This window comes from Canis lupus, chromosome 18 (genome assembly GCF_011100685.1).
Source record: "Canis lupus familiaris isolate Mischka breed German Shepherd chromosome 18, alternate assembly UU_Cfam_GSD_1.0, whole genome shotgun sequence".
Taxonomy (NCBI): domain Eukaryota; kingdom Metazoa; phylum Chordata; class Mammalia; order Carnivora; family Canidae; genus Canis; species Canis lupus.
In genome coordinates, this window is record NC_049239.1 from 511,002 (window position 1) to 532,130 (window position 21,129).

The 21,129-nt window shown below is 53.1% G+C and overlaps 1 protein-coding gene across 1 annotated transcript in view; it reads left to right on the forward strand.

Moving 5' to 3' along the window:
• The window catches only part of ABCA13 (ATP binding cassette subfamily A member 13), a 232,906-nt gene extending 227,248 nt beyond the window's left edge, over positions 1-5,658 (forward strand). The window contains exons 62-64 of the mRNA XM_038562528.1: positions 3,235-3,340; positions 4,538-4,675; positions 5,285-5,658. Of these exons, the coding sequence (XP_038418456.1) occupies positions 3,235-3,340; positions 4,538-4,675; positions 5,285-5,380 (340 nt within the window). The 3' untranslated portion in view covers positions 5,381-5,658. The remainder of the gene's footprint in view (positions 1-3,234; positions 3,341-4,537; positions 4,676-5,284) is intronic.
• Positions 5,659-21,129: the final 15,471 nt, after the last annotated feature.

The following is a 21,129-nucleotide window of genomic DNA, read 5'->3' on the forward strand; positions in this document are numbered from 1 at the left end:
CGTATATCATCCGCAGACAAACCAGGGAGGTGTCGTAGGGGCCTGTGCACCTGTGCACCGGTGCATCTGTGTACCTGTGTACCTGTGTACCTGTGCATCTGTGCACTTGTGCATCTGTGTACCTGTGTACCTGTGTACCTGTGCATCTGTGCACTTGTGCATCTGTGTACCTGTGCATCTGTGCATCTGTGTACCCGTGCACTTGTGCATCTGTGTACTGGTGCATCTGTGCATCTGTGTACCTGTGCACCTGTGCACTTGTGCATCTGTGTACTGGTGCATCTGTGCAACTGTGCATCTGTGTACTTGTGTACCTGTGCACCTGTGTACCTTTGCACCTGTGCATCTGTGTACCTGTGCACCTGTGTACCTGTGCACTTGTGTACCTGTGCATCTGTGTACCTGTGCACCTGTGCATCTGTGTACCTATTCACCTGTGCACTTGTGCATCTGTGTACCAGTGCATCTGTGCACCTGTGCACCTGGGCATCTGTGCATCTGTGTACCTGTGCATCTGTGCATCTGTGCACCTGTGTACCTGTGCACCTGTGCATCTGTGTACCTGTGTACTTGTGCATCTGTGTACCTGTGCATCTGTGCACCTGTGCATCTGTGTACTTCTGTACCTGTGCACCTGTGCACCTGGGTACCTTTGCACCTGTGCATCTGTGTACCTGTGCACCTCTGCATCTGTGCACCTGTGTACCTGTGCATCTGTGCATCTGTGTACCTGTGCACCTGTGCACCTATGTACCTGTGCATCTGTGCACCTGTGCATCTGTGTACTTGTGTACCTCTGCACCTGTGCACCTGTGCACCTGTGTACCTGTGCACCTGTGCATCTGTGTACCTGTGCACCTGTGCATCTATGTACTTGTGTACCTGTGCACTTGTGCATCTGTGTACCTGTGCATCTGTGCACCTGTGCATCTGTGTACTTGTGTACCTTTGTACCTGTGCATCTGTGTACCTGTGCACCTGTGCACCTGTGTACCTGTTCATCTGTGTACCTGTGCACCTGTGTACCTGTGCATCTGTGTACCTGTGCACCTGTGTACCTGTTCATCTGTATACCTGTGCATCTGCGTACCTGTGTACCTGTGCACCTGGGTACCTCCTCCTGTACTTAGGTACACAGGTGCACACAACCCATGGCGCTGGCTGGCCCCGTTGGTGTGAGCTCTTTGACGGATCATCTTGGCTTTGATCTGTGGTCGGAGGGACCCAGGGTGATACTAGGACATAGTTACCGCCCGATACTTGAGCCGTGGGAGCCGTAGGAAGACCCCGCCTGAGTGCCCGCTGCCCAGCTGGGCACTGGGTCAGTCTGGCGCTGCCCCCGGGTTACCCACAGCGCCCCCGAGTAGCTTTCTCAGGAATTCACTCGCCTGGTGCCTGCTGACCGTGGAGCTGTGGGGAGGCGACCCTGGTGCCTGCCACCACCTGCTGTCCGGGGGCGAGTCCCAGCCGCACCTGGGCAGACACCTTGCGCAGGAGCTGCCTTCCCCGGAAGTCTTCCCGGCAGCGCCCTCCGAGCCGTTGTGTTCCTGGTCTCCGCACAGTTAAAGGCTGAGCCGTGGGTCCGCCTGGCAGACGGGGCTCCGGGGGCTCCGTGCGGGGCAGCTCGAGTCCTGTTCCCCAGGCCCCACGGGGCTCCTGGCCGTGCTCTGCGGGTGGCCGGGTGGGGTCCGGCTCTGAGGCCACCGCGTTGCTGGGGTGGCGACCCCTTCAGCTGCCCGGTCCTCGCGGGGAGGGCTGCTCGGCTGCGGCCGGAGCCCCCGGGACACGTGGCGGGAGCCACCCGGTGGCTGGAAGCCTCGGACCCTCCTGGTACTGTCGTCTGGGTGGCCACACGCCCACCACCCACTTGCTGCCCTCTTCCATAATCAGGCGTCGGATCTCTTCCTTTAGGAAAATGTACCACTTCACGGGGTTTTAGATTTTTTTAAAGGTTTTTACCTATTTTTTCGAGAGCGTGGACACGTGGCGCTGCTGACCACCGTCCGTCCGCTGCGCATCCCCGGGCGGCCCTCCGGGACTCTAACCTGCAGCTCAGGGGACGCACCACGGGGCTGTTACTGCCGCCTTCTCGTGTGGCTCACCTTTCAGCTTGAGTGCCCGTGGGCCCCTCAGCCGGCAGGACGGGAGGGTTGGGGCCCCGCTCCGTGTCAGGCGCCTGGAGTCAGGCAACAGCAGGACGACGACCTGGGGGACTTGTCATGCAGCCACATCACATGCACCGGAACAGTGATTTGACCGTAAGCGTGTGAGACGCTCAAGTAACGCAGCTGCTTGGCGAGGCCTGGGCCCCCCGGTCGCCCAGCTCGTAGTCCCCAGGTCAGCTACTTGGTGCCGACAGGTGGGCGAACAGATCCACAGAAACTGTCCTCATGTGTTCATGTTTTTTTTTTTTTTTTTAAGATTTAATTTATTTATTTTAAGTGGGGGAGGGGCAGAGGGAGAAGCAGATGCCCCGCTGAGCCAGGAGCCCACGTGGGGCTCGACCCCAGGACTCCGGGGTCGTGACCTGAGCTGCGAGGCGCACAGACGCTTCACCACTGAGCCACCAGGCCCCGGATTCCTGTTTCTATTCTCATGGGTCTTCACGGAGATGCTGTTAGGTGCGCAGGTGCCCAGGATGGGCGGCGATACCGTGACACCGCTTGTGGAAGCCCCATCCCTCCTCGCGGTGACTCTATGAGGTCGCTGTGCGGTGTGGGTACGACCCCGCACAGCCGCCGGGTCCCGGGAGCTACCGTGCACGGCTCCGTGTGTCGCAGGCCAACCCTGGGTCAGGGTGCCGTTGGCAGAGTTGCCTTACGTGGAGAAGCAGCGAGCGCCCGGTCCGGTCCCTGCCACCCGACCCTGCCCTGCCGGGTCATCACGGACGGGGAAGCAGCAGGCGTGGGCGGGGGGCGCTCCGGCCCGGCTCCGACTCCAACTTCTCTCGAACTCAGCACCTGCTTTGCTTTCATCTTCTCCCTTGTACCGGATGGAGAGCGATTCCAGGATTTGCTGACCACGTAGGTCCATCGGCACCTGTGTCCGCGGATGACGGAAACCCCCTCACCGAGTTAGGATCCTCTTCTGAGTCTTAGATTTTTGAAAATCCAGACTCTCCCGTCGATTTGGGATCGTTATTTTCTTTTGCTGTATCCGTGAAAACGGACTTAGAATTTACCCCTCTTGGGTCCAAATAGTCCTAACCGTGTTTTGGTTTCATTTAACTTCCAGGTTCGGTGACGGTTATACGGTCAGGATCTGGCTGTGTCAGGAAACACACGCACACAGTGCGATTTCGGACTGCCTGAAGCTGCACTTCCCTGGGATCCAGTTTAAGGTAGACCGGGGTTCCGTATTCACTTCCTTATGGGGAAATCGGGTCAGCGCCTTTGTCCTTTCCTGTGTTCTGCCCCGTGCTGTTACGAGGTGCTGCCTGTCCTGGGCCTGATTGCGAAGCACAGGCCGCACGTCCCCGCGGCCCAGAATAGCGTGGACAGCAGATACGCTTGGCCACTCGGAAGGACGGTGCGCCTGTCTGAGCGCTCTGTGGGTGCCCCAGAGTGGACCATGGGTACACTCCGGGGGCACAGCCCCATTGCATGGCCTGTTCTGTTCAGGAAAGAAGATCGCAAAAGGCAGTGTCTTCCAGGCATTTGCTGTAGGGCTTACAGACTTGGAGGCTCCCGCGTTATCTCACGCTGTGCTCGGCTGTGCTCGGCATCGCGTGCTCGGCATCATAGTCCTCTGCTGACCCCAGGCAGAGCGCGATCCCTGACATAGCAGCATCTCCATCAGCGGGGAGCTGGTTACACCTACGGGACCTCGAGCCCCAACCTACTGAACTCAGCTCTGCGTTTAAGGAGGTGACCCGGTGATTCCCAGCGTGCTAACATTTTAGAAGCACCAGCTACGGTATCTTGGATAACTACGTGATTGCGGTTTTCCATAAATAGGTTCTCACGTTTGAAGCAGCTCTCACCTGTCCATTCCCGCAAGAGCTGCTGAGTAAAAGCCATCGATGAGCAGCAGCTGTACGAGGCCAGGCGGGCGTGCTCAGGCTCTCCTCTAAACGGTCCAATAGCGGACTTGCTGTTCTCCCCCTTTGTACATATGAGAACGAGGGTTGGAACGTTTCTTCTCTTCCCAGGGGTGAGGACAGCGGGAGCTCTGCTCCAGACCCAGGGCGTTCAGGTGCCCTGGCATTCCCTTGCTCCACGACAACTTCCTCCTTCTCAGTAGGCGAGGCACCTTCCTACCCCCGGGATGGCTTCCCCACACCTGGGGCAGGGCAGGGGTGGGGGGCATGCCAGGGGGCAAAGCGGTAGCCCAGCCTTGAGGAGGACCCCTTGCCAACTGTGCCGTCGTCCGTACGCACGGACTGGAGACTCTCAGAGCTGTCCTGCCATCCGCCGCCCTTTAGGTGTGTGGTTTGAAAAGGATGACAATGCATTTATCACTTAAAAGCTGCAGGATCCGTTCTGCTCAACAGTTGCTAATCACGTGAGACGATTTACAAGTTGTTTTTGGCTTTCAGGGGCAGCACCTTAACTTACTGGAATATCATTTGCCAAAACAATGGGAGTGCTTAGCGGATCTGTTCCAAGTCCTAGAGAACCAGAAGACCTTCCTGAATATCAAACATTACTCCATTAGCCAGACCACTTTGGAACAGGTATGGTCCCCCCGAATACTTCGGCAGGTTGCATTTTGGCGTGTTCTCGAGGCCTCCCCCAGCTGATCTCAAAACTAGCCAGATTGCTTCGTGAGGCCTTTCGTTCTTTAAATTAAATGCTCATTTTACAAAATAGGGTGGTGGGTGTTAGCAGGTGTGTCTGTGGTCAGCTCTCTGTTCAAGGTGCATGTTCAGGAGGGCTCCCATCTGTCCACGGTTACACTGGGCATTCACGCCCCACCAACCTGCCCCTATCTGTTTGCTCCCCCTGCCCTAAGTGTCTAAGGGGACTCTGCCCCTTGGCTGAGCCATCGCTGACCTTGGGAAGCAAAGTGCTTGGTTTACCGAGTTCCAGAAGGGAGAATGAAATCCCACCTGCGTCCTAAAGCCCCAGAATTTCCAGGTGCTTTCATGATTGTCCTCAAATGGATCTGTGTCCTCAAAGGATCTACCTGCTTATGGTGGTTTCCAAGGCGGTGGTATGAGCGACAGCTTTATGGTTTTTGGGAAAAGTTGGGCGGTGCTTTGAGATGACTCTTCTTACTATAGTGGAGAAGAGAAGGTCTGGTGTCCGTAGAGGTTCACAGTGATTTCTGTCATTTCATTCAGGTATTTATTAAGTTTGCTACTGAGCAACGGGAACCTTCACAGTCTACTCCGGCTACACCCCCTGACTCCTACCAGCCACATCGCCTGCCTATCTAAGCACCGAGGGCACGTGTCTAAGAGGAGTGATACCCTCTTTGGTTACAATTCATCCTCAAAGATCAGAAGAGCCTGGGCACCACGCAGATGCTGGGAGTCCGCTCCAAGCAGTCGAATCCACCCTCTCCTTCCTTTCCTCTTGAAACTCTCGGTTAACTAATAACCTGCAAGCTAGAAGATGGTTTTCTGTAGATTTTTGGGGTGTTCCTCCCACATGGCTAATCCCTTTGTCAAGCCAGGGAGGAGCCGGCTTCTTTGTGACGGGGGGGGGGGGGGGGGGGGGGCGTGAGTCACCCCAGAGTCCAAACCGAGACATGTTGGAGCTGTCAGACACATTTCATTGTGCTTTTAAGGAAACTGAGGCAGCCAAGGCTGGTAACTTTCCTAACCTATCTGTTTAGGAAATACTACCTCCGACTGTCTTCTGTTTCTGTCCCCTTTCACTAGATACGCTTACGTGTGTTTAAATAAAAGGTCAAGGATTGAAACACACATTCTTTGTAATATTGGGTATTATATGGCATGACATGTAAAAATAGCCAGTTTTTTCATACAAAAGATTTTTTTAAAAAATCAGAATTATGGAGATTTTAATGACTGCTGTAGCAAAATTAAGTAAATTGAACCAGGTATGTCACTTATACAAGTTTTACCCAAAATTCACAGATTTTTAAATACGGGAGTTATGGAAAGAAATATAACATGGGTGTGTTTTACTTTTTTCTGGGTTTCTCAGTGTTCTTACTGCCTCCTGGCATTCTGAGGCACATTCTAGTTTCAAAACCAATGATGTAAACTAGTTACTTCTAATTTTACCAGCAAAATCAGTACAATGTGTAGTAAGTAAACATAAATCTTCAAACACTTAAAAATTTTCTGACAGTGATGCCAGCCTTAGAATTATTGTGCTAGTATTTTCAGATATAAAGCGCTGTGATGTGGCTGCAAAGGGCCGTGGGCCCTTGACATTCTGCACCTGACGGCAAAATGCAATATGATAAATGATAAAATCATTTTAAATGATAAAAAGTCCTTTTGTCCACCACTGAAAATCATTTCTAGCCAGATGTTTCTGAGCTTTGAGATATTCCTCAACCTCCTTTGAATATCATTTTCCTCAAATTTCAGCGGAGGGGTGCGTCAATTTTAAAATTTGATCTTAAAAAAAAAAATAAAATAAAATAAAATTTGATCTTATCCAGTTAAATTTTTGAGTCATAGTAGCTCATGGCCAAAAAGTTTCCAGCCACAGGATTTCACTGAAATCTCTCTTTTCTGATACCATTCAATACTAAACATATTTTTAACTTGTCAGGCTTCAGCTGGTCACGGAGAGTATTGCTGAATGATTTCGATTCACAGGAATCCCATGAATTATGCTTCCTTAAAGTTTAGGGTTTAGGATTTCTTACAGCTGAGGGTTTAGGATTCCCCTCTTGATTCTGACATGGTCTCACTGTCTAATGGAAGATGTAATCCTTTGTTATGATCGTTGCTGAATCCATCCATAAAACCCCTGCAACACAGGAATGTGTTTATACTGCTTTATAAATAAGAGCATAAATAAATGAGACGTGCTTTGATTGAACCTGATTTTTGGAGCGAACTTGGCGTATTTCCTTGCATTGTCAGGGGTCCCCGTTAGCCGATTGGGGAGGAAATGTACCTACTCAAGAGCTTTTAAAGCTTGAAAAGGTCACCGTTTGATTGAGCTTCAGGCCGCGATGTTCTGCTCTTAGGGATTCTTTTCTACTCTTGGAGCTGCTTTATTCTTGAAGGTTCTGCTTCCAGGTAGACCTTCGAACAATAAACAGGAAGAAAAAAGAAACTCACTGTGTGAAAACGCCCCAGACGACTGGACAGGAAAGGTCAAATCTTATGTTGGTGTTGAAAATGTCATTGCATTCATAAGTCATGCAGATGTTTTACGCCTTTGGAGTTAAACATTTGCCTTAAGACCTTTGGGCTTATGGTCACACAACTGAGACTGTTAAACAAACTGCCTTCTTTTGAGAGCTTTTGGAGGAGAGTCCTGTCTAAGGCAGAGATCGCCGTGATTATCCCGGTTCCAGCAACCCAGCTTTTATCGCATGGCTTATCTTTACCCGAATATTTAAACAGAGGGTGTATTAAAGCCTCGTGCACAATCAGGATTGGAAAAAGCAAACAAGAAGCGTATTTTTAGAAGAGTAAACAGTGGGGGGCCTAAGGTTACAGGGGGCTCGGCTCAGCAGATGTTGAACGGGGAAACACGCAACACGATGGCTCTCAAACCCTTTGGGAAGTGTATTCCCTCCCCCGCCCTCCCCTGCTACTTGGTGTTTATACACGGCGACGACAATGACGGGACTACTTTAGCTGCATCACAGAGTTCCACGCCCCCTCCTCCCCCACCAAATACGGGATGCAGACATTTAACCTGTTCAGACTGGTTTGGGCATGTTTTCGTCCGGCTTTGCTGTGGGATGTTGGGGTGTTTCAGCTCGATGATGTAGGCTGGTGGTGCCTGACAACCCAGTTTCTCATACTCCAGTGATTCAAAGCCACACACACACACACACACACACACACACGCGCGTGCGCATTGTTTCAATTCATACTATTGAGCCCATCGTATGTGCATAAATAGATGGTGGGTATGGCAAACATGAGGGTGGTACCTGGCAGGTAAAGGACCCAGAGTCTGTGTGTCCTTGGGAAGCAGGGGGTTACCTGGGGAGGACTGGACGAGACCTTCAGGTAACAGGCACCGCTTGCTGTGGGGCCTCGGCGGGGTTCCTTCTAAGCAAGGATGTAGGATCCAGCCTCGTGAAAGGGTTACCCCCTGGGGCGTGAGGAAGCCCTTGGAGGGGAGGGAATGTCGGAGGGAATCCACAATATTCAATATTCAGGAGGTGGACATTTGCCTGTTCGTTTGGTGGAGGCTGATACAGCAGTTCCATAGACCCCAAAACCCCAGTCAACCATCTTTACAGTCTCCCTTATGTTCCAAAGTGGCTGCTCGAGCACCAGTTATCACAATATTTTCAAAGCAGAAAAACACAACAAAACAAAACAAAAACATGACTGTATTGTGCCCAAGATTGCGAATCCAAGAAACCACCAAGGAGCCGACACCGATGCAAGTACACGAGGGTTTATTTACAAGCCTGAGCTTGGGTCCAAGTGGACCCGATAGAGCAGAGCCGGGACTTGGACCCCAAAGTGGGTTACAGCTGGGTTTTTTATGGGCTGGTCTAGGGGACCTTCAGAAGGGGTGGAGGAATTTTTCCATTCAGATATGGCTGAAAGGGTGGGGGAGTTTCTTAAGATCTGATATGGGATTCTCTGCCGAGGGCAATTCTGAGCTTTATTGTCTTTCCATATGGGATTTCCTGCCTAGGACATTCTGCAGTTTTTCCTGTAAAGCTCAGCTCTTATTCCCAGGGGCCTAAGATGGCTGTACTTTTGCTAATACTAAACTTGAGGTGGAATGGCCTTAATTTTTCTCGGCCTCCACAACTGGATTAAGCCGGGGGTGGGGGGCGGGGGGACGCCATTTAAAGATGCCTAACCCACGTAGTCAGGCTTCGAGGACGTCACAGTGCAGTTTTAACGGAGTCCCTAAAGTGACACGAGAGTTCTGATTCTATGCAAGAACGAAATGGATACTGGATGGACGGCCAGCGGCCTCTACTCCAGGATCACAGAACAGGTTGTGTGCCATTTGCATGAGGATAGAGTAAAATCAGTTTGGGGCATGTCGAGGCAAACAATGGGACTGTCTTTGAGAAGTCTGAGCTCTAAAGATCGTTTCTACTCCCAGAATTGAAGCGACGTGTGGACTCACAGGCCCAGTGCCATCCGTGTGTCTAGAGACGTCACGCTTAATGCAGTAGCCGAGGGGGAGAAAGAGGTTTATGGCTATTTTCTGTTTGGAGTCAATAAGTAGCCCTGTCACTTACTCGTAAGGGGGAATTCCTTTAAGAGTCTTAATAGATCCTTTTTTTTTCCTTGCCGGAAAGGGCTTCAGATTGCTGAAAGAAGTCAGAACCGTTTCTTCTCACTTACTTGCTTTTGCTTGTCATCGTAAAAGAAGCGCTTCGCTCCCTTATCAGCGAATCCATCACATTTTTCTTTACATGTGAGCGTTTTGTGGAAAAATGGGGCCCACAGAGGGACACGTACATCTCAAACCTGGCAGGCGTCCTCGCTTAAAAGACTCATCTGGACATATCAGGAGCGTATCTTTCTTTTAAACAGAAGGGGATGGGGCGCCTGGGTGACCCCGTCGGTGACGTACCTGCCTTCGGCTCAGGTCATGATCTCAGGGTCCTGGGATCGAGTCCCGCATCGGGTTCCCTGCTCGGCGGGGCGTCTGCTTCGCTCCCTGCGCCCCTGCTCTTGCTCGCTCTCTGTCAAATAAATAAATAAAATCTTTAAAAAAAAATACAGAAATGGAAGGGAGGGCTGTGAACGCCGCATTTGCCGCAGCACTTACTTCTGGTGCACACGGCTTTGCGGTGCTGAATCTCACCTGTTACCAAGCTGAGGTGGTCTTTTATCTGGTTCTTGCTTTTGTCCCTGAGAAACTGGGAAGCAGCTTCCGCTCAACCCTCGCGGGGCGTCATGGTGGTGACGAGTCCTCGGTGACCGTACTTGTCCCTACCCTGCCCCCGTGTAGTCACAGGAAAACTTCTTTTGCCCCGACATGAATTTCCCCGAGTCAGGGTTACAGATGAGGGCAAGACAGCAGGGCAGGCCAAGGCCGCTGGCCGCGCGTCAGGAGACCCGGCTTGACCTCAGCTCCACCGGGATCTTGCCTCCCGTCTCTCCAGCTTCCCTTTTCTTCACTTTTGCGATCAGGGTGAGATCTCCAAACAGCCTAGTGAGATCAGCAAACCTTGTTGTGCCTGAATCTACGATATTAGCCAAGAAGGCAGAACAGATCTTTCCGTAGAAATGTGACGTAAGACGGTAACACAAAACGCTTTCTGCCGATTATTTCAAGATCGATGAAGTGGACTATGTTTTTCAGAAACCATTAGCGACCAAGGTTGTGTTAAGGAAGCAGCAGCCACACTGGAAAACGAATGGGTCCCACGGGTCGTCCCCCGCCTTTAGCTCACGGGGAGGCAGGGGGCCCAAGGGCTTCAGGCTCACACCACGGGGGTTCAACACCAGCTCCTACAACTTCGTAGGAAATAAGGAGAGAATCGCCATCCACCTTGTTGATGCCAGCTTGGCCTTGGCACAAGACGTTGTCCACGAGCAGAGGTCAAGCAGGTTGGGAACAACTTCAGGTCCCAGCACAGATACAGGAATATCGGTCAATGAACCCCCGCGGGGTGCTCATAATAAGTAACGTGGCTGATAATCGGTACGATTTATCGGGATGGTGATGGTGGTTCCACGCGAGAAACAACGCAACCCACTGCGTTCAAAGGTAGGAACGTGGGCAGCCCGGGTTGCTCAGCGGTTAGCGCCGCCTTCAGCCCAGGGCGTGACCCCGGGGTCCCAGGATCGAGTACTGGGTCAGGCTCCCTGCATGGGGCCTGCGTCTCCCTCCGCCTGTGTCTCTGCCTCTCTCTGTGTGTCTCTAATTAATAAATACAATTTTAAAAAACCTTTAAAAAAAAAAAAAAAGGTAAGAACATGAATCGTCCGAAATGCAGACAAGATGTCTCATGAAATGTATGATAAAATATATTAGAAAACCCGTAGAGGTTCAGATTGACATTGCCAGTGACTCTCCAAGATCTGTCAAGACCTATCCACACCTATGTATGCAGTGCTGACGGCCACTTGTGTGGCTCTGCGGAAAGACTCGACCCTCCCCAGGGGACTGTGCCCTTTGGGTCCTTCCCCTGTTGTCTCTCTTGGCACCGGGTCCTCTCCTGTGTCCTCACAGGAGCGGCCTGTCTGTGCTGACTGGGCACCAGCTCCCGCCTCCCGACCTGCGGCCAAGTGTCTGCAGCCTGCGCTGCCCCCCCGTCCCCCGCCCCGACCTCAGGACCCCCCTCCTCATGCCAGAAAGCCCTGGCCGGGCCCAGCAAGGAAGGGGCTGCACTCAGTCGGCAGCAGCCCACGGACTGAGCTCTCCGACGCGGTGGCTTTTATTCCGTGGATTCCATGATTCAGCGCTTCCCCAGTTGGTTTCCGGGCTCCAGGCTCCCCCCTCTGCCAGCGTAGCCCCTTGACGGCTGTGGCTGGTTTCCTCCGCTGCTCGCTCACCTCCCACGGGGCCACAGCCCTGCTGCGGCATCTCCGCCGAACCTCGGCCCCGCCGAGTCTTGCCTGCAACCACCTGCTTTCTACTTTGATGGCGGCTGGGATTGCACAGGTAAAGCCTCAGATGCAGGGAGTCCGATGGGGGACTTGATCCTGGGATCCCGGGGTCACGCCCTGGGCCCAAGGCACATGCCCAACTGCTGAGTCACCCAGGTGCCCCCCACCTTTTTTTAAGAGAGAGCGAGCAAGCAGGAGAGCCAGAGGGCAAGGGAGGGAGGCTTTAAGGGGGCTCCACGCCCAGGCCCCGACATCATGACCTGAGTCCAAACCAAGAGTCGGACGCTTAACTGACCCGCTCAGGCTCCTGGTAACAAAGACCTGAATAGAAATCTGGCATCTCGGGGGAAGGGAGCGTGTTGCCCACCAGATATAAGCAGGAAAAATGCTGTTATTTACCGGCGACAACACCATGTCCCGTGTTCGTGGAGAACAGACGCTCAGCGCCGGCGTCCTAAGGATGCGCATCGCGCAGGCGTCCAAGGTGAGGACGGACCTGTGAGCGGGCTCAGCGCCTCCCGCGACAGGGGTCGTCTGGGCTCAGAGTGTGGCTCCTGGGGCGGGAGTCCCCGTCCTCACGGCCGGCGGCGCACACGGGGCTCCAGGACACCTCCCTCCTGGAATCGCAGTGGGGCCGGGGTGAGGGACAGAGGGCCTGGGGGTCAGGAGGGTCCACGGGTTTCCGACAGTGGGAGGATGGGCGCACGGGTGCGGCACCTGGCGGCCCGTTAAGACGAGTTTTAGTTCTGGATCTTTCTTCCTAGGTCTCAACTTGTATTTTTTCTCCAGCTGCAATGGCCCCTCCGATTCCTACCAGTCAGTCTCCGGCTTGGCCTTTCTCTTCTCTCCACTACTGAGCCCACGAGTCCCGGTCCAGTTCTTAGCAGATGCCACGGGTGGCCGTAGAGGCACGTGACCCAGACTGACAAGGACCGTCCCTGGGGGGTGTGTGCGGGTGGCTCGCGGTTGTCCCGGGACCTCGGGGGGAGGGGGGGGTCCAAACCAGTGTTCCGAAAAGTGCGTCCGGAGCACTCGGAATTGCCCAGGAGTGAAACACAAGGTAGGGACGTGGGAGTTGTGGACAGACACGCAAGGGAATGAAGCCGGGGCCCTTCCTTTCACTGTACACAAAAGTAAACTCAAAATGGATAAAGGACCTAAATATGATACCTGAAACCACAAAAGCCCCAGAAGAGACCAGAGCAGTGATTTCTCTGCCTCGGCTCCAGCAGCTTGCTCCTAGTTGTGTCTCCCGAGCAGCAAAATAAGCTATGGGGACTTGATTAAATAAAAGCCTTCTGGGGATCCCTGGGTGGCTCAGCGGTTGAGCGTCTGCCTTTGGCCCAGGGCGTGACCCCGGGGTCCCGGGATCAAGTCCCACGTCGGGCTCCTGGCATGGAGCCTGCTTCTCCCTCTGCCTGTGTCTCTGCCTCTCTCTCTCTCTATGTCTATCATAACTAACTAAATAAGTAAATGTTAAAAAAAAAAAAAAGGCTTCTGCACAGGGTGCCTGGGGGACTCAGTCGGTTATGTGCTGATTCTTGGTTTCAGCTCAGGTCCTGATCTCGGGGTTTTGAGGTCGAGCCCCGTGTCGGGCACTGCACTCGCTGCAGAGTCTGCTCGGGATTCTCTGTCCCTCCACCTCTCCTCTTGCTCGCTCTCTCTTTCAAATAAATAAATCTTAAAAAAATGGTTTCAGCAGGGCAGCCCCAGTGGCACAGCGGTTTGGCACCGTCTGCAGCCCAAGGTGTGATCCTGGAGTCCTGGGATCGAGTCCCGAATCGGGCTCCCTGCATGGAGCCTGCTTCTCCCTCTGCCTGTGTCTCTGCCTCTCTCTCTCTCTGTGTCTCTCATGAATAAATAAATAAAATATTTAAAAATAGTTTTCTGCACAGCAAAGGCAACAACAGAACTAATAGACAGCCTATGGAATGGGGGCAGGCAAGTGACACATCTGATAAAAGGTTAGTACCCCAAATCTTCAAAGAATTATACAGGCCAACACCCCAAAACCAGATAATCCAGTTTAAAAAAACGAATAGACATTTCTGCAAAGAAGAAGCGTCCGACTCTTGGTTTGGGCTCAGGTCATGATGTCGGGGCCTGGGCGTGGAGCCCCCTTAAAGTCTCCCTCCCTCGCCCTCTGGCTCTCCTGCTTGCTCGCTCTCTCTTAAAAAAAGTGGGGGGCACCTGGGGGGCTCAGAGGTCCCGATGGCCACCAGACGCATGAAAGGATGCTCATCATCACTCATCGGCAGGAAATGCGGATCAAAACCGTGATGAGAGGCCACCTCACAGCTGTCAGGTCGGCTTGGATTAGTAAAACGGGAAGGCACAGGTGCGGGTGGGGATGCGGAGGAGGGAAGCCCTTGTGCGCGGTGGCGGGGGGGGGGGGGGGCGGGGGGCGGGCAAACAGGTGCAGCCACTGCGGAAACAGCGTGGAGGGTCCTCAAGAAGTTAGAAATGGCGCTACCCTAATGGCCCCGTAATCCCACTACCGGGGATTTACCCAGAGACACAGAAATACGAATTCAGAGGCATACGTGCACCCCCAGGATCACAGGGGCAGTGAACGGTCACCAAATTATGGAGGAGCCCAAGTGGCCACTGACTGACGGATGGATGGAAATGCGGTCTGTGTGCACGGAGCTTTACTCAGCCATCACGAATGAGACCTCGCCACTTGATTTCACGTGGATGGATCTAGAGTGTGGTAGGCTGAGTAAGAAGTCAGAGAGATAAGGCCGAGCATCATATGATTTCACTCATATATGGAATTTAAGAGAAAAAGCAAATGAATAAAGGGGAATGAAAAGAGGGAGAGAGAGAGACAAACCAAGAAACTGCCTCAGTACAGAGAGCACGGATGGTCACTAGAGGGGACGGGGAAATCCATGATGAGGATTAATTAATTGAGTGTGTTTATGACGCCGAAATAAAATAAATGACATAATTTCAAAAATTAATCGTGGTCCGTTAAAGCTTCCCCAAGGACTGACATGTAAGCCTTGCCCTGAAGCAGGGGGGGGAAAAAAAGGAAAAATAGGATTTTTAGAGTTGGTCAGGGCCATGCATGTTGGTCTTAGGGCTTCTGTAACAAAAGCACCACAAATTGAATGATTTAAGAGAACAAGTTTCCTGTGGACCAGGAGGGCCTTATGCTACGTGGGGTCAGACAAGGACAAGCACCGTGGGGCTCAGTCATGTGTGGTCTAAGAGACCAAGAGCAGAAACAGACCTGTGAACACGGAGAACACAGTGGTGGGCCCCGGGTGGGTGGGGTGCATGGACGGGTGCGAGGGTGGGCCCCTGGGTGGCTCCGGCTTGGCCTCTGCTTGGTGGTGACCTCAGGTTGTGGATCCAGGCCCGCGTGGGCTTCGTGCTCAGCGAGGAGCCTGCGTGAGACGTTCTCTCCTCTTCCCTGTTTGCGCCCTCACCTCTGTCTCCCTCGAAAAATCACGCACTGCATCCTTAAAACAAAGTGGGTGACAGGGTGTAGGGGGCACGGGCTCCCGGAGTCCCAGGGATGGAAGACGCGGCCTTGGGAAGGAGACCATGCGCGGCAAGTGTTTGGGTGGGTGGCTGCCTGGATGGCCCGGAGCTGGGGGGGTGCTTCCGGGGTGCAGCGCGCAAGCCAGTGGGAGCAGGGCCACCAGGAGCTCGCCCCCACTGTCCTCAAGCCAGGAGACCACGGTCCAGGTGTCGGCAGAGCGGGGGCCCCGGCCACGGGCGGGATGGAAGCCACCTGTCCTTCCCTGGTTCCCGAGCTGTGCTCCCATGCTCCCCGGTGCCCTACCCCCCGGGGTCTGAGGCCCTGCCCCCCGAGGGGCGAAGGAGGATGTGCGTGGCACAGGACGCTTGGCTCCATCCCGTCCTGCACTTTATGCAGAGGACAAGCAGCCTGAGGGCCCCCCTGGCCCCGCTGGGGTCTCCCCACCCCAGGAGCCCGTAAAAGCAGCAGAAAATGGTTAGTGGGATGCACCGGGCCATCGAGCAGAGGGCGGAGTGGGCTGGGCAGGGGCAGCAGCGACCAGTGAGCTCCCCGCAAACTTCCTAGGATCTCAGTCGCCTGCGGCTCGTGTGGATGCGGCACCGGCGGCAGAGGAGCCTGAGCTGTGGCCCCACGACACCTGGGGTGACCCAGGTGAAGCAGTTCCATGGCACCAGCATGGCCTTGGCTCCCCCTGGGATGGGATGGTGGGTCCTCAGAGGCCGGGGGAGGGGGTCCTCAGAGGCCAGCAGAGGGGGGTCCTCGGAGGCCAGCAGAGGGGGGTCCCTGGGGGCCAGCAGAGGGGGGGTCCCTGGGGGCCAGCAGAGGGGGCCTGGCGGGGACAACCCCCAGCAGCCTGGGCCCATGTGCACGGCCCCGCGCGGTCCCTCGGCCCCTTCGGCCCTCGGTCTGTGTGACAAGCAGGTCTGGGGCTCGGGGTTCATTACTAAGATGCGAAGTGTCCTGGGTAAACAGGTGACAGCCCGTGGTCACCGAGTCTCGCATCACGCTGGCAGAGGCCATGCTTGAGGGCCTCTCTGTGGGGAACGCGGGAGGCTGCACCCTCCGGTTTCTGGTTGAGAAATCACGAACTGTCAAGGCTGTCCCAAGAGGTTGGCCTAAAAAGTGGAAAACATCACTTATTCTTTAGTGTGGCCAATTTATGTCAACGAGTAAATTTAATTAATTAATAAAAAATTAATAACACGTGGTAAAATTTACTTGCAGGGACCTGTATCACCCCCTCAGTATTTGCGCAGTGGAACGCTAAAAACAGCCTCGGGATCTGACAATAGGGGGTTGGTTGCTTAATCTCCCAGCGGCCTGGGGTGGGGGGGGGAAGGTGTATCCAAACAACAGGGCATGAGGTATGGCACAGAAGCTAAACGCCGATGACGTGAGGTCACGTCCAGAAACTGGATAAAATAAGTTACAAAATGACATTCTCCACACAATCTTATTTTGGTAAATATAGGAACTAAGGTGATAATAAGGATAACGAACATTGCTTGGCACCTGCTGAGTAGCTGTCTCGGGCAGGGTTCCAAAGGCTTGGGGTGCACATGTGTGTGCGTGTGTGCATGCGCGTGTGTGCACACTTACACGTCGTAGATGGTTCTCGCGGCCGCCCTGTGGAAGGGGAGCTATGATCATGGCCACTTAGGTAAACACACGAAATGCTAGACTTTCAACCCAAACGTGTGCACCTGCTTGTGCCCACACACATATGCTGTGTCCGTATCACCAAAAGTGTGGCTGTAACTAATGTCCTTAGGTTTACATCTTTGTGTGTTTGTGTGTGTCAAGGTATTTTCTTTAAGATATTTTTTTAGAAAAATATTTTATTTTTGTATTTGAGGGCGAGAGCGAGCATGAGTACGGGGAGGGGCAGAGGCAGAGGGAGACGCTGAGCAGGGAGCCCAACGCAGGCCCGATCCCAAGGTCCCGGGGTGATGACCTGAGCCCAAGGCAGGTGCTTCACCGGCTGAGCCCCAGGTGCCCCTGACCAAGTTCTGTGTGGACTTGAGGGAGAAGCGCGAGTATTCTCGTGCCTTCCTGCCTCCCGCACGCCTGTCAGGAAGGTCTGTGCTTCCCTGCGCACTGCACCCCACGGGCTGGAGGGGCCTCAGTGCACCTGTGGCTGAGGCCAAGGCCTGCTGGTGACCTCGCAGGCCCCTCCCTGGGCAGGGAGGCCGCAGGGTCGCTCTGCCCTCTGCCCAGTGAGGGTTCCCTCCCCGCAGCGCAAAGGCACGGTCCCCGGGCTCCTCAGCTCCGAGGCAGGGACAGTGGCTCCGAGCCCCGGGGGCCTCGCCAGGTGGGGGGGCCTGGGAGGCTCTTCCCCAGTCCCCCCAGTCTGGGGCCGTGGGGCCGGAACAGAGGCTGGAAAGGGGGAGGAGGCGAGGCTGAGAGTCTCGGGGCGCTTGAGCTTCGGCCCGGGCACCGGGGGCTGCAACTCCCCAGGCGATTACAAACGATGAAGAAAAGTGCTGTTGACTTGGCTCTAGACGTGACGCGGGGGGATACCAAGTCACACGTTTAGTGGAGCGTGAGCCACAAGCTGTCACCAAAATGTGAGCCATCACCTCGTTGTTTCTATCTTAGGTTCCATATCATTTGGAAGAAACTCGTAACTGCTGCTCACTCATCTGCAAATTTGCTATCAATCCTGTGCTGGGGGGTGGGGGGCCCGGGGTGCCTCGGCCACTCAGTTGCTGACTCTTGAATTTGGCTGAGGTCATGATCTCAGGGTCATGAGATCCAGCCCCGTGTCAGGCTCCCTGCTGAGCTGAGGGTGGAGCCTGCTTAGGATTCCCTCTCCTTTCCTTCACACCTGTGCTCATGCATGCCTGCAGTAAGGAAATAAATAAAATAAAATAAAATAAAATAAAATAAAATAAAATAAAATAAATTAAATTAAAAAAATGAAATGAAATAAAATAAAAGAAATGAAATAAAATAAAATAAATGAAATGAAATGCAATAAAATAAATGAAATACCCCTGACTCTGGGAAACGAACTAGGGGTGGTGGAAGGGGAGGAGGGCGGGGGGTGGGGGTGACTGGGTGACGGGCACTGAGCGGGGCACTTGACGGGATGAGCACTGGGTGTTATTCTGTATATTGGCAAATTGAACACCAATAAAAAATAAATTTATTATTAAAAATAAATAAATTAATTAATTAAATGAAATAAAATAAAATATAAAATAAAAATTTTAAAAAAGGAAATAAAATAAAAAATAAAATAAAATAAAATTTAAAAAATGAAATGAAATAAAATAAAGGAAATGAAATAAAATAAAATAATGAAATGAAATAAAATATAAAATAAAATAAAATAAAATAAAAATTTAAAAAAATGAAATGAAATAAAATAAATGAAATAAATTAAAATAAAATAATGGAATAAATAAAATATAAAATAAAAATAAAAATAAAATAAAATAAAAAAATAAAATAAAATAAAATAAATAAAATAAAATAAAATAAAATAAAATAATAATGTGCTAGGTACTGGGATTTATAAATCCAAAGACACCCCAAGAGCTCACCATGCAGTGGACAGGCCACTAAGGATTGCATGGCCACGGTGGCCACGGCTGTGGCAGGTGGAGGCCCCTCGAGAGGGAGCACATGGCTCTTGTGCAGGAAGTCAGGGGCACATCACGGAAGAGAATCCTTTTCCTACTGTTGGGGAGGTCGGCGCTTGCCAGGGAGGCCCGGGTGGCGACCCAGGGCGCAGGAAGAGTGTGGACAAGTGAGGGCGTGCACCTGCCAGGGAAATTCTGAGAATGGTCGAAATGTGGTGCGGGTGTTGCGGGAGCTCAGGTGGGGTCAGGGCGTGGGGACGTTTGGGGCTGGCGGGCTGGCGGGCAGGGTCACGCGGGACCGGACTCCGGAGTCTGACCTGGGCTCCTGCGGTGGATGGCTTGAGCAGCGTCTGCCCGCGGGTCCCCAGGAGAGGGTGGCCGGGGCTGCTGAGCGTTTGACACTGAAGACGAGCAACTGGGATGAGGACGGGTGCAAACCCAGAGGAGCCACGTTTACAAAGAGAACAAAGGAGAAGGAGCCCCTGTCACAAGTGAGGGCCAAGGGGACCCCACACAACAGTAAGGCTCTGAAAGGACAGACGGAATGTGTTGGTGCAGGTGCTCTGCTAGCAGCTGGAGGGGGTGAGCAAGCCCTCCAGGGTCCCCCCACCTCTCCAAGTCCCTGGGGGGGGGGTCTTGGTTCCTGCCGTGTATTTCCTCCACTGGACCGTCTGCGTTGGCCATTGTCACCTCAGTCGTCCCCAAGGGGTCTGGCCATGCTCTCACGTTGGGTGAGCACCTTGATTTCAGCCCCTGGAGGTAGCCGGGACGGGCTCCCACCCCCACCCTGTGGCCATAGCTTGGGTAGATAAAAACCCGGGGTTTCCAGAGCACTTATTATTCGCTCAGTGGGTCTGGCCTCAGCCACCTACTGTCTGTGTCTGAAACAAGCATCGCTGAGAAGGAAATGCGGCCACTTTCTGGCGAGGGGGCGACAGTGCTAACCGCTTAGCGGACCCCCGGGCCGGGGGCCCAGGGCCCAGTCCCTGCAAAGGCAGTCAAGAGAGTCAGAACGGATGGCCTTCCGTCTTCATCTACTAGCAACAGGGGGACGGTGGCCCGGCCTGCGCGTCTGGCCTGCCCTCTCGTGCGCGTGACTTGAGAGGCCTCAGCGAATAAATCCTGCCTGGTTGGTCCTGCCCAGCAGCCCAGCAAACGGCTCGGACTCACATCCTCCGTGAGTTCCAGCAAAGGCCAGTGACACACGACACACGCCCCGTGAGCCTGTCCTGGTTCCCTGGGACCACGGAGACCGTGGCTTCAATAATAGAAATGTATTGTCTCAGAGATCAGGGGGCGGAAAGTTCAAGACCGAGATTACCCATGGAGGATCGGGTCTCTGCCTCTTTCCTGGCTTCCAGAGGTTTCCCGGAAATCCGCGGTGCTCCTCAGCACCCCTGTCTTGGCCTCCATCTGCACACGGCACTCTGTGCGTGCGTGTGTCTAGGTCCCGAAGTCCCCTTTTCTGCAAGGCACCAGTCGTAATAGATTAGACTCCACCCTAATGAAGCCTTCTTAACTCGTTTACACCCGCAATGACCTTATTTTCAAATAAGGTCACATTCTAGGGTACTTAGAAGTTTGGACTTCAACATACACATTTTTAAGGAACAATGAACTCACGAACATGATTTAAAATAGTGTATTTAAAAAAAATAAAATAAAATAGTGTATTTAAAAAAATAAAATAAAATAAATAAAATAAAATAAAATAGTGTATTTTCTACGTAAACATGAGGTTAACTGAAATCTACCTGGTGTTCCAAGCAGGTTTCGGCATGCACGCCCTTACTGCAAGAGACTTCTAGGGCTTTCAGTGGGTCCCTCCCTGCCAGGTATGGCACATGGTAATGGTTTCCGCACCTTTCGAGGGAGCAGGGTCCATTGGGACCATCCCACTCCTGGAAAGGAACGAACTAGGTTTGCAAGCCTGGCTCAGAGAACAGTCAGGAGCCTGTGTGTCCAACCGCTCACCCTCTTGGGACACCTGTCCCGTAGGTCTGTCCTGCGTTGTCTGATCCAGCAGTGCTCTCTTGGAAGGCTGGATGGAGCAGGGAGCTAGTGCTCCTTGCTGCCCACAGAGTTGGTCTCATGCAGGTGGGGACCCTAGTTCTGTAGTGTGGTGAGACAGGGTGAGCGTCTTCCCCGCTAGCCCCAAACGTCTTAGACATAAGGGTTTGTGGTTAATAAGATCTCACAACCCTTCGTGGGAAGAGGAAGGTAGAATTTGGGGTCTTAGGTTTGCAAACTTCTTGGTGGCTGGCAGGATCTGGGAAGGGCGGTGAGATTTCATCATAGTTACGGCCTTGGTGGGTAGCCCTCCGCTGCTTTGTGGGTGTTGCTAGGCGACGTGAGGCTCGGGGTCAGACATGGGGATTTATTTTCAAGAACAAACTGAAGCA